At 41.7% G+C, this 14349-nt stretch overlaps 2 protein-coding genes across 3 annotated transcripts; both read left to right on the top strand.

The window, feature by feature from the left end:
* Nucleotides 1–475: 475 nt before the first annotated feature.
* LOC121185375 (xylose isomerase-like) lies at nucleotides 476–4945 on the top strand. 2 transcript variants are annotated; one of them, XM_041043422.1, is made up of 14 exons: nucleotides 476–586; nucleotides 977–1053; nucleotides 1199–1271; nucleotides 1529–1641; nucleotides 1752–1777; nucleotides 1997–2134; nucleotides 2216–2325; nucleotides 2417–2512; nucleotides 2622–2705; nucleotides 2790–2916; nucleotides 3055–3160; nucleotides 3538–3720; nucleotides 3839–3913; nucleotides 4041–4944. In XM_041043422.1, exons 1-14 carry the CDS (start codon nucleotides 559–561, stop codon nucleotides 4122–4124), a joined length of 1320 nt encoding a protein of 439 aa, XP_040899356.1. In that variant the 5' UTR covers nucleotides 476–558; the 3' UTR covers nucleotides 4125–4944. The 2 variants fall into 2 exon arrangements, with proteins under 2 accessions (XP_040899356.1, XP_040899357.1); XM_041043423.1 differs by lacking the exon at nucleotides 476–586 and having other exon boundaries at nucleotides 1008–1053; nucleotides 1552–1641; nucleotides 4041–4945.
* A 1006-nt stretch (nucleotides 4946–5951) lies between these two features.
* On the top strand, nucleotides 5952–13969 carry sqlea (squalene epoxidase a). Its single transcript, XM_041044709.1, has 11 exons — nucleotides 5952–6366; nucleotides 6726–6984; nucleotides 7571–7748; nucleotides 9237–9333; nucleotides 9461–9574; nucleotides 9886–10057; nucleotides 10611–10706; nucleotides 11228–11370; nucleotides 11631–11727; nucleotides 11909–11996; nucleotides 12198–13969. The coding sequence occupies exons 1-11, from the start codon at nucleotides 6088–6090 to the stop codon at nucleotides 12388–12390; spliced, it is 1716 nt and encodes a 571-aa protein (XP_040900643.1). The 5' UTR covers nucleotides 5952–6087; the 3' UTR covers nucleotides 12391–13969.
* Nucleotides 13970–14349: the final 380 nt, after the last annotated feature.

Raw genomic sequence — 14349 nt, 5'->3', positions numbered from 1 at the left:
GAACACATGCTTGATATTATTCAAGACAACAACAAAAAACTAAACATTTCCTGAAAAATCCATTTTTCAGCTACACAAAGGTAGAGAGCAAGAGAGAGATATCCTGGAGTATTTAAATCAAATGTAAAGTATACAAAAGTTATCAGCTTGTGTCATTACACCAACTTCTTACCTTAAGCAAGAGTAAGAAGCCAATCTAATGAAGTTTAAAATACAGACAAATACAAGAAACTTCCATGTTTTGCAAAACAGGTCTGACCTAACTGTATGTTGTATTGTTACCACTCAATAATAATAATGATTAGGTGGTGGGGTTCAGATGGGTGTATATGGGTGGAGTATGGATGTATTACATGGCCTTATGTCAGATTGGAAAGTAAAACATTTAAGACCGCATTTAAAACCCCAGATTTAAAACCAGGACATGGTCGGGGTTTAAATGGGTTTAGCGACACCCTGTGTGTGAAGAGGGAAGTGCACTCTTTGTTTTGCAGGAAGGACGTGGACAAACCAAACCTGCAGCCTGCGCACAGGGACGGAGCAGTGGTGAATCCAGAAATGGCAGCTCAGGAGGAGTTCTTCGCGGGTAAAGCCTGTGTTATTTTAATGCTCAAAAAAGTGTTGCATGCACTTTGTGCTGTCTGTGTGTGTGTGCGTGTCGTGGACGGTAAGTGTCCCGTGTGAACTCGCGAGCAGTGAACAATGAAGGCCGCGTTTTGCAAAAGTAAAAGTCCGCACTGTTTAGATGTGTTTGCCCACACACGTCTGTTACAGCAGGCCACAAACCAAACAAATACACACATAGTGCGTCCTCACGCATTTGGCACGTACAGTCTATGGTGTGACAGTACAGTATGCGGTCAGCGCTTTAATGCACAGTTTCAAACAGTTGTCTAACAACACTGAATGTAAGTGGACAGCATGTCTACAGCGTGATCCTCTGTACTCTCCTCTCATTTCAAAACATGCTGCACAGGTATCCCCAAGATCCCATATCAGCCCAGTGCTGGGCCAGGAGATGTCTTGTGTTTCAAACACTACAATGCAGAGGAGGTAGGTGTGGAACACCCCCCCCCCCCCACACACACACACACTCATAAGTTAAGATGATGTGCATGGTGTAGGCGTACAACCCTTGTGATATTGTTAAATCATGTGGACCATATGATGGTCAGAGTTCAGCGTTTCCTGTGTGCAGGTGCTGATGGGGAGGAAGATGGAGGACTGGTTGAGGTTCTCAGTCTGCTACTGGCACTCCTTCTGTGGGACTGGTACTGCAACAACCGACCCAACACTCACTTTACTAATCAGTCATCAAACAGTCTGTGCTCGTGGCTGAAATGAGGCGTTCAGGTTCAGGCTTTGTTCAATAAATATACTGTAGGGCCTTGTAACTGTTCTCAGACCCATTGAAGGTTTAGGCTGTATATATTTTTCTAATCTTATTTTTTACAGATGTAATTATTTGTTCAAAGTGAGGTCAACAGATTTTATTCTTTATTTTTTAAATTATTATCTTCTTTCTTAGGTGCTGATCCTTTTGGTTTTCAGACTCTCCACCGACCCTGGAATGAAGGGACTCCAATGGAATCAGCCAAGAGGCGACTCTGTGCTGCTTTTGAGTTTTTCACCAAGCTTGGTGTGAGTGAATTCACCTGATTTTAATCATCAAAGTTACCTTTACACATAGATAATCAGAATGAACATTAGTTATTGTATATTTCCTTTGTGACCTCTGCTTGTTTTCACAGGTTAGATATTACACATTTCATGACAGGTAAAAGTTTGCTTGTTTTAATCAAGTAAATAACTAAGTAAATAAATCAGTAATCTATCTAGTACCAGCAGGATGTCTTATTGGTGTAATGCTGAAATTAAAACCCTACTTTGTCCACCTGTCCTGTGCAATGTGCCAATGGACCTGCATTTAATAGTATTTAAAAGCAAGAAAATCATGTGAATCACTGTTCTGAACAAAGTCCTCTGTCTCCCACAGAGACATGGCTCCTGAGGGCTCCACATTGAAGGAGTCCAACATGAATCTGGATGAAATAACAGACCTGGCCCTCCAGCTGCAGAGCCAGACTGGAGTCAAGGTGCTCTGGGTCACCTGCAACCTCTTTGCCCACCCAAGGTTAATATTTTCCACACATCTTTAGAAGTCCTTGCCTTCAAAGCTGTCTTTTTAAATCTGTTTTTTTTTTTTATTTGACAGGTATATGAACGGTGCAGCCACCAACCCTGACTGTCATGTTCTGGCCTACGCTGGTGCTCAGGTTAAGAAGGGACTGGATATTGCCAAGAAGTTGGGTGCAGAAAACTTTGGTATGAAGGGCTTTTCTGAATGTAAAATAACTGTCATGTTTCTTGGAACATTCCTCACCGTAATCAGTCAGTTGATCGTTTGTCTTCTCAGTGTTTTGGGGAGGTAGAGAGGGTTTCCTCTCCATCCATAATACAGACGTCACTGCTGAACTGAAGCACATGGCCAACTTCCTCAAAATGGCTGTCAGTAAGTGTTGTTATGAGTGTCGAATTTATTCTTAATGTGGGTTTCGGGTCAGATGGTGTCATGTGCTTGTGTCACAGTTTCACTTTCATATCTGTGTATTTGTCACCAGAGTACAAAGAGAAGATTGGGTTAAAGTGCCAGTTTCTAATTGAACCAAAACCTAAGGAGCCCTGCAAACACCAGTATGACTACGGTAAAGCTTCCCACGTTTAAACCACGCAAATCTGCTTCCTCAGCTTACAGATGGAATTTTAAATGTCACTGTTTCCTTCAACAGATGCCATGAGTGTCATAGGATTCCTCAATCATTTTAGTCTGGAGAGTCACTTTAAGTTGAACATTGAGCCCAACCACACCACCCTGGCAGGACATTCCTACGAACATGACATTGTCATGGCCTCTGCGTGAGAATTTTGGCTTAACGTCCAAGTGAACGTTGTTTCTAAATGTTGCTGCGTCACAATTTTGGCTCATCCACAGCATTTTTAACACCACGACAGCTTTACCTTGACATACACTAAATGTTGCTTGCTGGTGGACAGGTTTGGCATGCTGGGTTCGGTTGACTCTAACACTGGTTCTCCTGACCTGGGCTGGGACACAGATCAATTCCCCATGGACATCAGGAACACCACCTTGGTCATGAAGGTGCGTCTTCATTTTTTTTAGGTTGGTTAGATTAAACATTTGGCTAAAGCAGTATCACCTAAAGGAGTTCATATGGCTAATGTGTTAGGAAGCATACAGACGCAGAATCGATGATAATCCTCTGTTTGTCACTAAGAGTGACTCCTTTCACTTTACACTCAATCATTTGATCAGTTGTCAATATAAAAAAAAAACTATTGATTAGTGCAGCTTTAATGTTCCTAGAATTGTCTATTATACCACTCTGGTTTATAAATAATTTGAAATAAATGCTTTGGATCGCTCTCGTTGTTCTGTATCAGAAGTACAAGAGAAGTTTAGATGAGACCGGTGACTGAACAGAGATCGGTTATCCTTCAGTGTCTAATCTCTTCCAGACCATCATTGAACAAGGTGGTCTGCAGCCAGGAGGCCTGAACTTTGATGCTAAGGTGCGCAGGGAGTCCACAGACCTGGAAGACCTATTCATAGCTCACATTGGAGCCATGGACACCTTTGCAAGGGGACTCAGGAATGCTGTACGCATCATCGAGGACGGGATCATCCCTGGTATGGTGAAGGTATGAGTGCAGCTGCTTTAAATTCACTGTGAAATACAGTAGATTTTCGTGGGCTATATAATTAGGAAACATGCTACATTCTGTTTCATGTATAACTGGTTATGTCTGATTTTAACAGGAGCGATACTCAAGCTTCAGTCATGGTCTTGGACAGAAGGTGGAGGATGGTTCTGCCACCTTGGAGGAGATGGAGGTATGGCTCCACTTGAGTTAAGCCACTGATGTTTCTGCAAATATATTATGACATAATAAATTGAGCTGAAATCTAAGTGAGAGAGAATGATCTGAATATTAAAAGGTAATGTCATATATTATTTCAGGACTTCATCAAGCAGAACGGTGAACCCAAAGTCACATCGGGGAAGCAAGAAAAATATGAATCCATCTTTAATCATTATATATAATAAAAACGTTACCTTCCTGTGTCTGCAAATGACGGCCTCTGTCCTTAAATAGAAGCTGTTCTACTTCAGTGCTGGTGAGCAGACCAAACAGGGTTAAACATGTAGAGCACTTTAATAATTACAGCGCTGCATATCTGCAGTGACTAACTAACAGAGTATAACTACTGATGCTGAACAGTGTAAGTAGAGAGTGGAAATGTTTAACTATCAGACTGAGTGACGGACTAATTCAGGATAACACATTTGAAATATACCAGTCAATATTTATCACTAGTGCTATACCAGTGTCATCTGGCATTTCATGTGACATGTGATAAATAAATTCATGTTAGCTCATGACTAATGTGGAAACATGTAACGTAATAAAACACATTTTCACCTTGAAGTTGATGAGGGATCATGTTGTATGTTACAGTTTAAATTTAGACTGAAATTATTAATCTCCTGAACAATTTAATGATTTAAATAAATAAAGCAACAAATAAATAAAACAACAAATCATTGTTTTTATGAATAAAAAAAATCCATTACATTTCCTACCTCTGTAGGCTGAGCCACCTATGATAGCATTTCTATTTCTATGTCTAATATATCCTTTAATATTATTTCAGTGTGGGCCCCATAATCAAACCATTTACTCTTCTGATATTTGGGGTCTTGTAATTCTGTAGGCTATTCTACCAAATCTCCGCAATTCAGTTTGTCAGTGTTAGAAAATTTTGAAAAGGAGGTGGGATAGTTCCTATAATTATGTTTTCCAGGTGCAGTTCCTATGATCCAATATACGGTAGATATTATTCTGTTATTTCAAGTGTTTGTTTTACCTAAAAAATAATGCATTTGGTTTAAATGCTTGTTTGATTCTATGTATTTCCAGAATTAAAGTTTTCAGCGTTTGTCTGTAGGTTGTTATCCCTGAGAAAAAGGAAATATGTGAGTGGATTACCTGATATGCCAGATTTTGTTTGGAACTTTGGGCCTGATAAATAATCTTGTATATACTTTGCATGTAAGGTCTGTGTCCAGAATTTGAAGTTGGCTGTTAATATCCATAGAGGCTTTGACATAGTCTGTTGTCCAAGCTGAAGTTTTACTTTAGAGAGGGGACTGGAAAGAGCTCTCACTCTGCCCCTTTTTCTGGGTCCCAGGATGTCTCCAGTGTGTGAGTCAGAGGCATTGTCCAGAATATAAAGCTGAACAGATGTGGCACTTTGACCTTGTTTCTTCTGTTACAAATGCAAACTGTTAATCAGAGGCAGGCCAAACTGACTGAGAACTACTGAGATTGTTTTTTCAGTTTGCACAAGTTTTGTTGCTATGGTAACAGCTTCCCATCTTCTCTTCAGAGGGCGCACCATTCGGTCTAAAAGGTGGTCCGGGTTTACACCTCAGAGTGATTTATCCTGTCAGACATGAAGCCATCTTTGCTCCAGGTCCCCTCTCTCATTCAGCCTCTGCTCTGGTAAATAAATGAAACACTCACCTTTCCACTGACATCACATCATACTACCATTCTGTGAGTCGGCTGTCCAATCAGAGGCTGAGGGGAGGCCCATCCCTGACGCGACTGCCCAATCGGCGGATAGCGTGAGCTCTGCTCACCGTCACGTCTCCGCTGATTGGACGGTTGACCTGTAGAGGAGGCGGGATGTGAAACCGGCGAATCCGAAGTAGTCCGCGTTTCTCATTAGCATAAATTATTCAGCAGCATCTCTCCGACAGTCTGTGAACAGTTTATGATGAGTTAGAAAGGTAGCACTTTGTTTTGTGCTGGCTGACTTGTTTTTTTTTTTTTTGAGCACCTGAGAAACAATATAAAATCAAGAATAATCTATAATTGTTTCTTATGTGGTGGTGATTTAAAAAAAAAAATTTATATCAGCCTAAAGAACCTGTTTCTCAGCAGTGCCCTTTCACCATCACCATCAATTTGACTTTTTTTTTTTTTTTTAAATCCTAAAAGATGTGGACTTTCCTGGGAATAGCGAGCTTCACATACCTTTACAAAAAATCCAACACAGTTTTAACTTTGGCTCACAAAGAGCTGGTGATGGCCGCAGCTTTATTTCTTACAGTCGGGCTGCTGCTCTCATATATCAGGTATTTCCATGGCCAGAAGCTCAGACTGTCTCAGGTATTTGATTTGCCTCTGAGCCTTCTGTCTTTTGTACCTGTTATCAACCACGTAATCCCTCAAACGTCCACGCAGAGCAGAGACGAAGCAGGGAACGACAGCAAAAAGGTAAGATAATTTAGTTTTGTGAACAAAAGAAGGCAAAGTCCGATAACAGAATGAAAGAAGGAATAGTCCTTTCATTTACTTTGAGTCTTTTGTTATTTTCATTCAGCTGTTTTAATTTTTGTGAGCATAGGCTTTCTCAGAAATTGTCTTTTTATTCCCAAGTTTTACTTATGCAACAGTGCAACAAATGTTCATGTGTGTTTATATCTTTATGAACTGCAACTGAAATCAGAGGGACAAAGCTGGATATTTGATGAAGGGAAAGAAAATGTCCATTTTAAATAATTTGCCTTACAGTTCAGTTCAGTTTGGACTTTACAAAGTGTGTGTGATCAGGTTCTCCACTCCATTGTTTCCAGAGCCGGAGAACAAGGAGAAGAGTAGATGCGGAGAGTTCTGCCAGAGAAGGAGCCTCAGCAAGTGGCTCCTCTGTGGCCCCAGAGCCAGATGTGGTGATAGTCGGGGCAGGGGTCCTGGGCTCAGCGATGGCAGCCGTCCTTGCCCGGGACGGGAGGAGGGTGACAGTGGTGGAGAGGGACCTGAAGGAGCCTGACAGAATAGTTGGGGAGCTGCTGCAGCCTGGAGGTTACAGGGCTCTTAAAGAGCTTGGGCTGGAAGGTCAGTGACAGAAGCTGTGACTGTTAGAGGCCTGTGAATATAATCTGAACACAGAAATGATTGTGGAGCTCTGTCTCATTATACCTTGCAGCTCTTTTTGCAATTGTTGTCCCAAGCCCAAACCAACTTTCTCCTCAGCTTGTTAATTTTAGCGATGGAGTCCTACATGAACATACCACGATGGTTGTTTTACACGTGAGAGCTTCTTAACTTCTTGTTCAGCCTGTGCTGAGTTTGTCTCTGCTTTGAGGTGGGCAGGGCTTAGCGGGTAAAGGTGATGCCACGTATCTGTTTGCGTCAGTGGGAATAAGCCATATTTGAATCAGAATCTGATAACAGTTGTTTGGCTGTTTGTCTCCTACCAGACCAATCTGACCCACACATTCCTGACAGAGCAGCTCAGTTTTTGCACGTTAAACTCTTATAGAAAAATAACACATTCCAGTCACTATTGTAGCTCTGAACTTTTTTTCCATTTCATCCGTCTGATTAATCGTCTCACATACTCCATGTAAACAGTGGCAGACTGAATGAATATTGAATGTGTGCAGTCAAAGTGTAACCTGTTGCGTGTGTTTGGTTTCAGGTTCAGTGGAGGGTCTGGATGCCCATCTGGTTCATGGCTACGTGATCCATGACATAGAGAGCAGCACTGAGGTGGAGATCCCTTACCCTCAGAGCGAGGACAGCATCCAGTGTGGACGCGCTTTCCATCACGGTCGATTCATCATGGGCCTGAGGAGAGCTGCCCTGGCCGAGCCAAAGTGAGTGGAGTCGTGAAAAAAAGGAGTTCATGTGCCAGCTGGCTAATGGGATGACATTGTTTTTGACAGCACTGAGGGTTAGAAGGAAGAAGAGAATAATTTAAAGTCGGGTGACTGCTTCCTGGCTCGTCCTCAAATGCTCCTCATTTGTTCTGCCTTACAAAGCCAAAACTAGTCACAAAAAATGATGTGACTAGTTTGACCAAAAAAAACATCTTAAGTCGAGAGCCACTGTGATCATCATTCATGGTTTAAGCTATGAAAAAGCTGCTCAGCTGACTTTGATTTAATTTTTTTTTTGTGAGACAATTGTTTCCAAGGTCAAGAAACAACTTTTATGTTCTCCATCACATTTACCAGAATTTACTTTAAAGTATTTTAATAATGTATATTTAAGCTTTAATTTAGTGTAGAAGACCCACAGTTAACACAGTTATCTGTCATGAGGCACCTCTGCTGCCTGTGGGGTTTTCTGTTTTGGGTTTTTTTCTCTCTCTCTCTTCTGTGTGTATGTGTGGGTGCGTGTGTGCGTCTTTGGTGTGGGTGTGTTTTTTAGGTAGTGGATTCCAGGGCAGCTCCTCCCTACTCCATCCTCCTGATCAGGCTGATTTCACACACCTGTGCGCAATGAGTCTCCCCTCAAACTATAAGAGGCTCAGCATTCCTGTCTACCCTCCCCAGATTGTTCTGTTATGCGGAGTCAATGATACAGGCAGATGAATAGAGTTCAAACAGTTTATTCACAAAGTGCAAAAAGGGAAAAAAACAGGTAGAGGAGGGATTCCGGGGCAGGGTGGCTGGATTGGCTGTCGCAGCGGCGAGATGGCAGGAGGACAGTGGCCGGAGGTGACTGCAGAGAAGAGTAGCACGTAGGTTAGATGGGAGCAGAGCAATTAAATCAAAAAAGATCAGGTAAGTTAATTCACAAGTAGAAGTCCCTTTTTGCACTTTGTGAATAAACTGTTTGAACTCTATTCATCTGCCTGTATCATTGACTCGGCATAACAGAACAATCTGGGGAGGGTAGACAGGAACGCTGAGCCTCTTACAGTTTGAGGGGAGACTGATTGCGCACAGGTGTGTGAAATCAGCCTGATCAGGAGGATGGAGTAGGGAGGAGCTGCCCTGGAATCCACTACCTAAAAAAAAAACACCCAAACCAAAGATGTGCACATGCACCCACACATACACAGAGAAGAAGAGAGAGAGAGGGGAAAAAAAAACAAAACAGAAAACCCCAGAGGCAGCAGAGGTGCCTCATGACAGTTATCAGTGTTTGCTTTAATTTGTTAAAGTTTGTACCACTGCATTTTAAGAAAAGTCAATGATGGTTCACTGAAAAGGCCTTAACAGTTTTTGTTTAACCATCAGAATTTAGCATTTCCACCGTATGTTGAATAGATATTTATTTTGTCTCAATAGCTGACTTAGGTTTTTCATAGTGCTCATGCATGCTGAAGGCTCTGTCTGTCTAATTGCGCCCCCCAGTGTCACATTTGTAGAAGGCACCGTGACCAGTTTGCAGGAAGAGGACGGCTGTGTGACGGGAGTCCAGTACAAAGATAAAGAAACTGGAGACATCAAGGTGAGGACGGGAAAGTCTGCTGTACATGCAGAACTTCTGTATTCCATTGTCTAACTCAGCTCATAGAAGGAAATATTGAGTTTAATGCAGAAAATGTGCGATGACTGTATGAACCTGTGTCCTGCAGGAAATCCATGCAGCACTGACTGTGGTGGCCGATGGCTGTTTCTCCAAATTCAGAAAGAGTCTTGTCTCTGGGAAGGCTCACATCTCCTCCCACTTTGTCGGATGCCTTATGAAGGTAACGAGAACAACGCCACAGAATGTGACTGCTATCACCACACCGCACTGAGTTAACTGAAATGACGTTACGCTAGAGCTGAAACGTTTTGTCGACTGGCAGAAAATTAACTGGCAACTGTTTTAACTTTTCAACAAAGTGCCAAGCATCGTCTAGTTTCAATAGCACAAAGAGTGAAATACAAATATTGATTAAAACGATGAGTCTTTAATCAAATAAATCACCATGTTAAATAAACTACAATCTAGAAACAGTTGCTAGGCATTTATATTCATAATCATCATCATCGTCATCACCATGCTTCTTCCCAGGATTGTCCCCAGTTTAAAGCCAACCACGCTGAGCTGGTGCTGGCTAACCCAAGCCCCGTGCTGATCTACCAGATCTCCTCCTCGCAAACCAGAGTGCTGGTGGACATCAGGGGGGAGATGCCACGCAACCTCTCAGAGTACATGGCTGAGAAGATACACCCACAGCTACCAGGTACAGGAAGGATGAGAGTCAGCTGTATTTTGAAAATGTCTCTGAGCTTTTATTCTTATATAATTATCTCTCATGTAAAATAATCCTGGGGTTGGACTAAGACCTCCTGTCAAGAGATAAATGGTCACAGGATGTAATAAGGTTATTTGAAGATCATCTTCTTGGAATGATTTTGCTTTTCACAACTTTTTATGAGGTATTGATGCCCGAAGTGTTGGTTGGTAGGAATATATCCAGACAGCAGCCTGCGCCGGTGTGTGTAGCTCTGAGGAAGCTGCAGTTGAAGGGTTTGACATTCACAGTGCGCTCTGCTATTCAGCTGAAATATCAAAGCCACAATATCAAAGCGCCCGCTCGGGTAACCTTGACAGAGGTCCAGCTGAAATGGCGTCAGTGGAGTCAGTCACACTGATACATTGATAAATGTATATTCAGACACCAAAAGAAAAGGCCTTTTCTTGTGCATGTGCCCAGCATGCACCTTTGGGTTTTCATCCACAGAGGCAGCGGAGTGATCGACCACCTGTGCTCTCTCTTTCTCTCCTTCCCTCAGAACATTTAAAGGAGCCTTTCATGGTGGCGCTACAGAACGATCGACTCAGATCCATGCCTGCCAGCTTCCTCCCTCCCTCCCCTGTCAATAAGCCAGGTACTGAAGTGTTATCGACTGTGGTGCTGTTTAAGATAGCCTGAGGGAATCTATTGAACTGATATCTGCGTGTGTATTAAATGCATGTCTTTGAAATTACTGTATGATAAAGTGAAGAAAAACCATTTCCTGGTTGTTGACTAATGGTCAATTAGTCTGTGTTTTAAGGTGAATTTAAAAATTGCTGTAGTTGCATGCCCTTTTCAAGGTGTTTGAACATTTAATTGCACGTTGCTTCATGGAGAAATTCAAAAATCCATTTCTTTTTTTTTATATGATGGAGTAACACTTGCATTTAAGAGAACAGCTGAACATTTTTGGAAGTGCTCTTACTGGCTTTCTTGCCGTGAGTTAGATGAGAAGATCAATACAGTTCTCATATCTGTGTGGTAAAATATGAAGCTACAGCCAGCAGCTGGTTAGCTTAGCTTGGCACTAAGAGTGGAAACAGCCCGGCTGGCTCTGTCTAAAGGTATTTTATTTTATACTCAACAAGACCAACAGCGGCCTGTCGTTTGCAGGTGTGCTTCTCCTGGGCGACGCGTACAACATGAGGCATCCTCTGACCGGTGGAGGGATGAGTGTTGCTCTCAACGACGTTCGCATCTGGAGGAATCTGCTCAGGAACATCTCAGATCTGTACGATGACAGAGCCATGCTGCAGGTGAACACGGGAACAACATGTCTGCCCAAAACCCCTTTTTCTTGTCAGCTTTAGAAAACCTGTGACAACATTCAAATGATCATGCAAAAACACTCTCAGATATATAAAATACAAAAAATAAGGCCTATGTACAGTACTGTGTACTTATTTGGAGCCTCTGCTGCATCGCCTTGTCCTGTTATTCCCTCAGCTATAGGTGAGAGACTGCAGACCACTGTGCAATATTAAACTCTGCTCTTTTTTTTTCTTCTACTCAATAGGCAAAGAAAAAATTCCACTGGGAACGCAAGTCATCACATTCTTTTGTGGTGAATGTGTTGGCCCAGGCCCTGTACGAGCTTTTCGCAGCTACGGACAGTGAGTCAATGCCTGCCTCTGCCTCTGCCTCTGCATCATCATCATCATCATTATTTAGCATCGTAAAAGTTAAAATAAATAAATAAATAAATAAATGGCCAAACCCTGAAATCATTTCAACAACTGATGATGGCCATTTTGATTCTCATCATGTTCATGTGATTGTTTTTGCATGAACTAGATTCTCTTCATGAGCTGAGAAAAGCCTGCTTCCAGTACTTCAAGCTTGGTGGGGAGTGCATTGCTGGACCTATTGGACTTCTCTCAGTGTAAGCATCAAATAATGCCCTCCACAATAAAAGAATAGAAAAAATCTTTAATATGACATGATGGAAAGCAGTCTGGGATTAAGGGAATAGTTTGACATTTTGGGAAATGTGCCTATTCGCTTTCTTACCTAGAGTTTGATGAGAGCAATGCGAGTTTCTTTGCATTTTGACACTGAATGGCTAACATCATGATTTACCCAGGTTGACGCCCAGACCCATGACCCTTATTGGACACTTCTTCGCTGTGGCGCTGTATGCAATCTACTTCAACTTCAAGTCCGAGTCCTGGAGCACCAAACCTCGAGCTTTTTTTAAGAGTGGAGCCATCCTGTATCGAGCCTGCATGGTCATGTTTCCACTCATCTACTCTGAACTCAAGTACCTGGTGTACTAAAACACTGCATCTGGACAAAACTTGCAAAAACTTCATGATACATCCATCAAAAGTTTTAGAACACCCAGTTTTTATTTAAATGTAAGCAGCTTAAGTCCAGTGAATAAACTTGGTACAAAGGGAAGTGGTAAACTGGTCAAGGTAATAAAATAATTCATGGAAAACATAGAAAACAGGCCTTTTTCATGGATGAAGAAACTGGTTAACTTACAGTTTTGCTGCAGCAATGGAAGTAAATGAAAACTTGAAAGTTAATGCAAACAGTTCCTACAGGTGACTCAACTTTTGTTGATGACTTACAAACCCTCTCTGTACAAAGACAGTGTTGGAACAAACTGTGATCAATTATTGGGACAATACTGTACTGTAGGAAGTAGTGCTGTATATTGCTGTTTGAATGGTGAGAAAAAGTTTACTGGTCGGTCAGAGCTTCATGCTACAGCGAGATAATGATTATTATTCATGATTAAATTTTTTTTTTTTTTTTAATCTTCATTATTTATTTTTCTATGCCTTAAACTACAGAAACAATGAGACATTAGATTATGTGAATGTCAGCAACATGTAAAAATGGTGGTGTTCTAAAACTTTTGACTGGTTTATGTTTTCCTGCTGAAAAAGCTGTTATCTTAAACCATGATTTTGCTACTGAGGATTTTCTACGGCGCCTCCCTGCCTTACTGAAGATGTCAGTGTCTTGGTGTCCTAACTTGATGCCTTGTTCCAGTTTGGACATATCATGCAACAGTACAATATTATGCAGGTAGCACTGTTTGAGCTCACCCACAGTCTGGCCTATATGCCAGAGGATTGCAACATACTGTGTACGAGCTCACACCCCAAATTACACTGAATATTCAATACTGTGGAATTATTCCTGCCAAACAGAGTTACCATGTGGAGCATGGCATCTGTCTTTCATTATTCTTCAATAGATCTGCTTTTCTGCTGTATAGTTCCTTGTTGGGCTGATTCAGACTGTATTTAATATGTGGATCCATCTCTAATGATGATATATTTTTAATACAAGAATGCCTGATTTTAAATCTGCAGCACTGATGATGGGATGTCATAAAACTGCAAGCTGTTTACATTGTATTTCATAAAAAGTAATACTTTTCCAGTATATTTTCAGCCTTATTTTGTTGAGTAATAGCTCTTCAGTACTTTTTGTTCCAAGTCAAACACATCATTTACTGTACTGATGGTTTATCCTTACATTCTGTGTTGAGAGACTTTTTGTAACACATTTTGGTTTCTGCACACAAGTCTGAAACATGCTGACAGTGAAGCTGAATGTGGCAAAACTATAATCCCAGAACCCAAGATGGATCCCTGCACTGCGCTAGTCCCGTTGGATGTCAGTAAAGGCCTGATGCAGCATACTGGGTGAAGTTTGGGTCTGACTGGGATCTGAGAGATAGAAGGAGCAGTGCTCACATCAGGACCACGTCAGCGGATGATGATTAGGATTTGTTTCTCCTGAACTGACAGAGACGAGGAGCTCCTGAAGTGTGTTTCACCACAGCTGCACTGTTGTGTTTACCATGTGCCTGTGTTGGGCTTGATTGGCCATTAAATAAATCCCACATGACAGAAGAGTCATGTTTTTATTTACTGTTTTTACTGCAGACTTCTCTGGACAATCAGTGTAATTACACAGTTCTATTTTATTCATTAAATGTCTGATAATATGAAGAACTGAATCAACTCCTGTGGCAGTAAAGGAACACATCAATTTAAGTTCAACACTACTGGACCAACACTAACAAATTCAACCATTAGATGGAGCTCACAAACAGCTGAAGGAGCCATGTTTGAACTGAGGCCCAGTTTATCACTCTGCCTCTAACAGTTAAGCTCTCAATAGACCGGATTACGATCCTCTGCTGTGCTTTTGCATTGAAGTTCAGGAGAATTTATAGTGGAATGCGACGAGTTGTTGGGATTTCAAGAGTT

Source organism: Toxotes jaculatrix, chromosome 8 (assembly GCF_017976425.1).
Source record: "Toxotes jaculatrix isolate fToxJac2 chromosome 8, fToxJac2.pri, whole genome shotgun sequence".
Lineage (NCBI taxonomy): Eukaryota > Metazoa > Chordata > Actinopteri > Toxotidae > Toxotes > Toxotes jaculatrix.
Note: the sequence above shows the minus strand (reverse complement) of the source record. Positions and strands in the feature narration are given on the sequence as shown.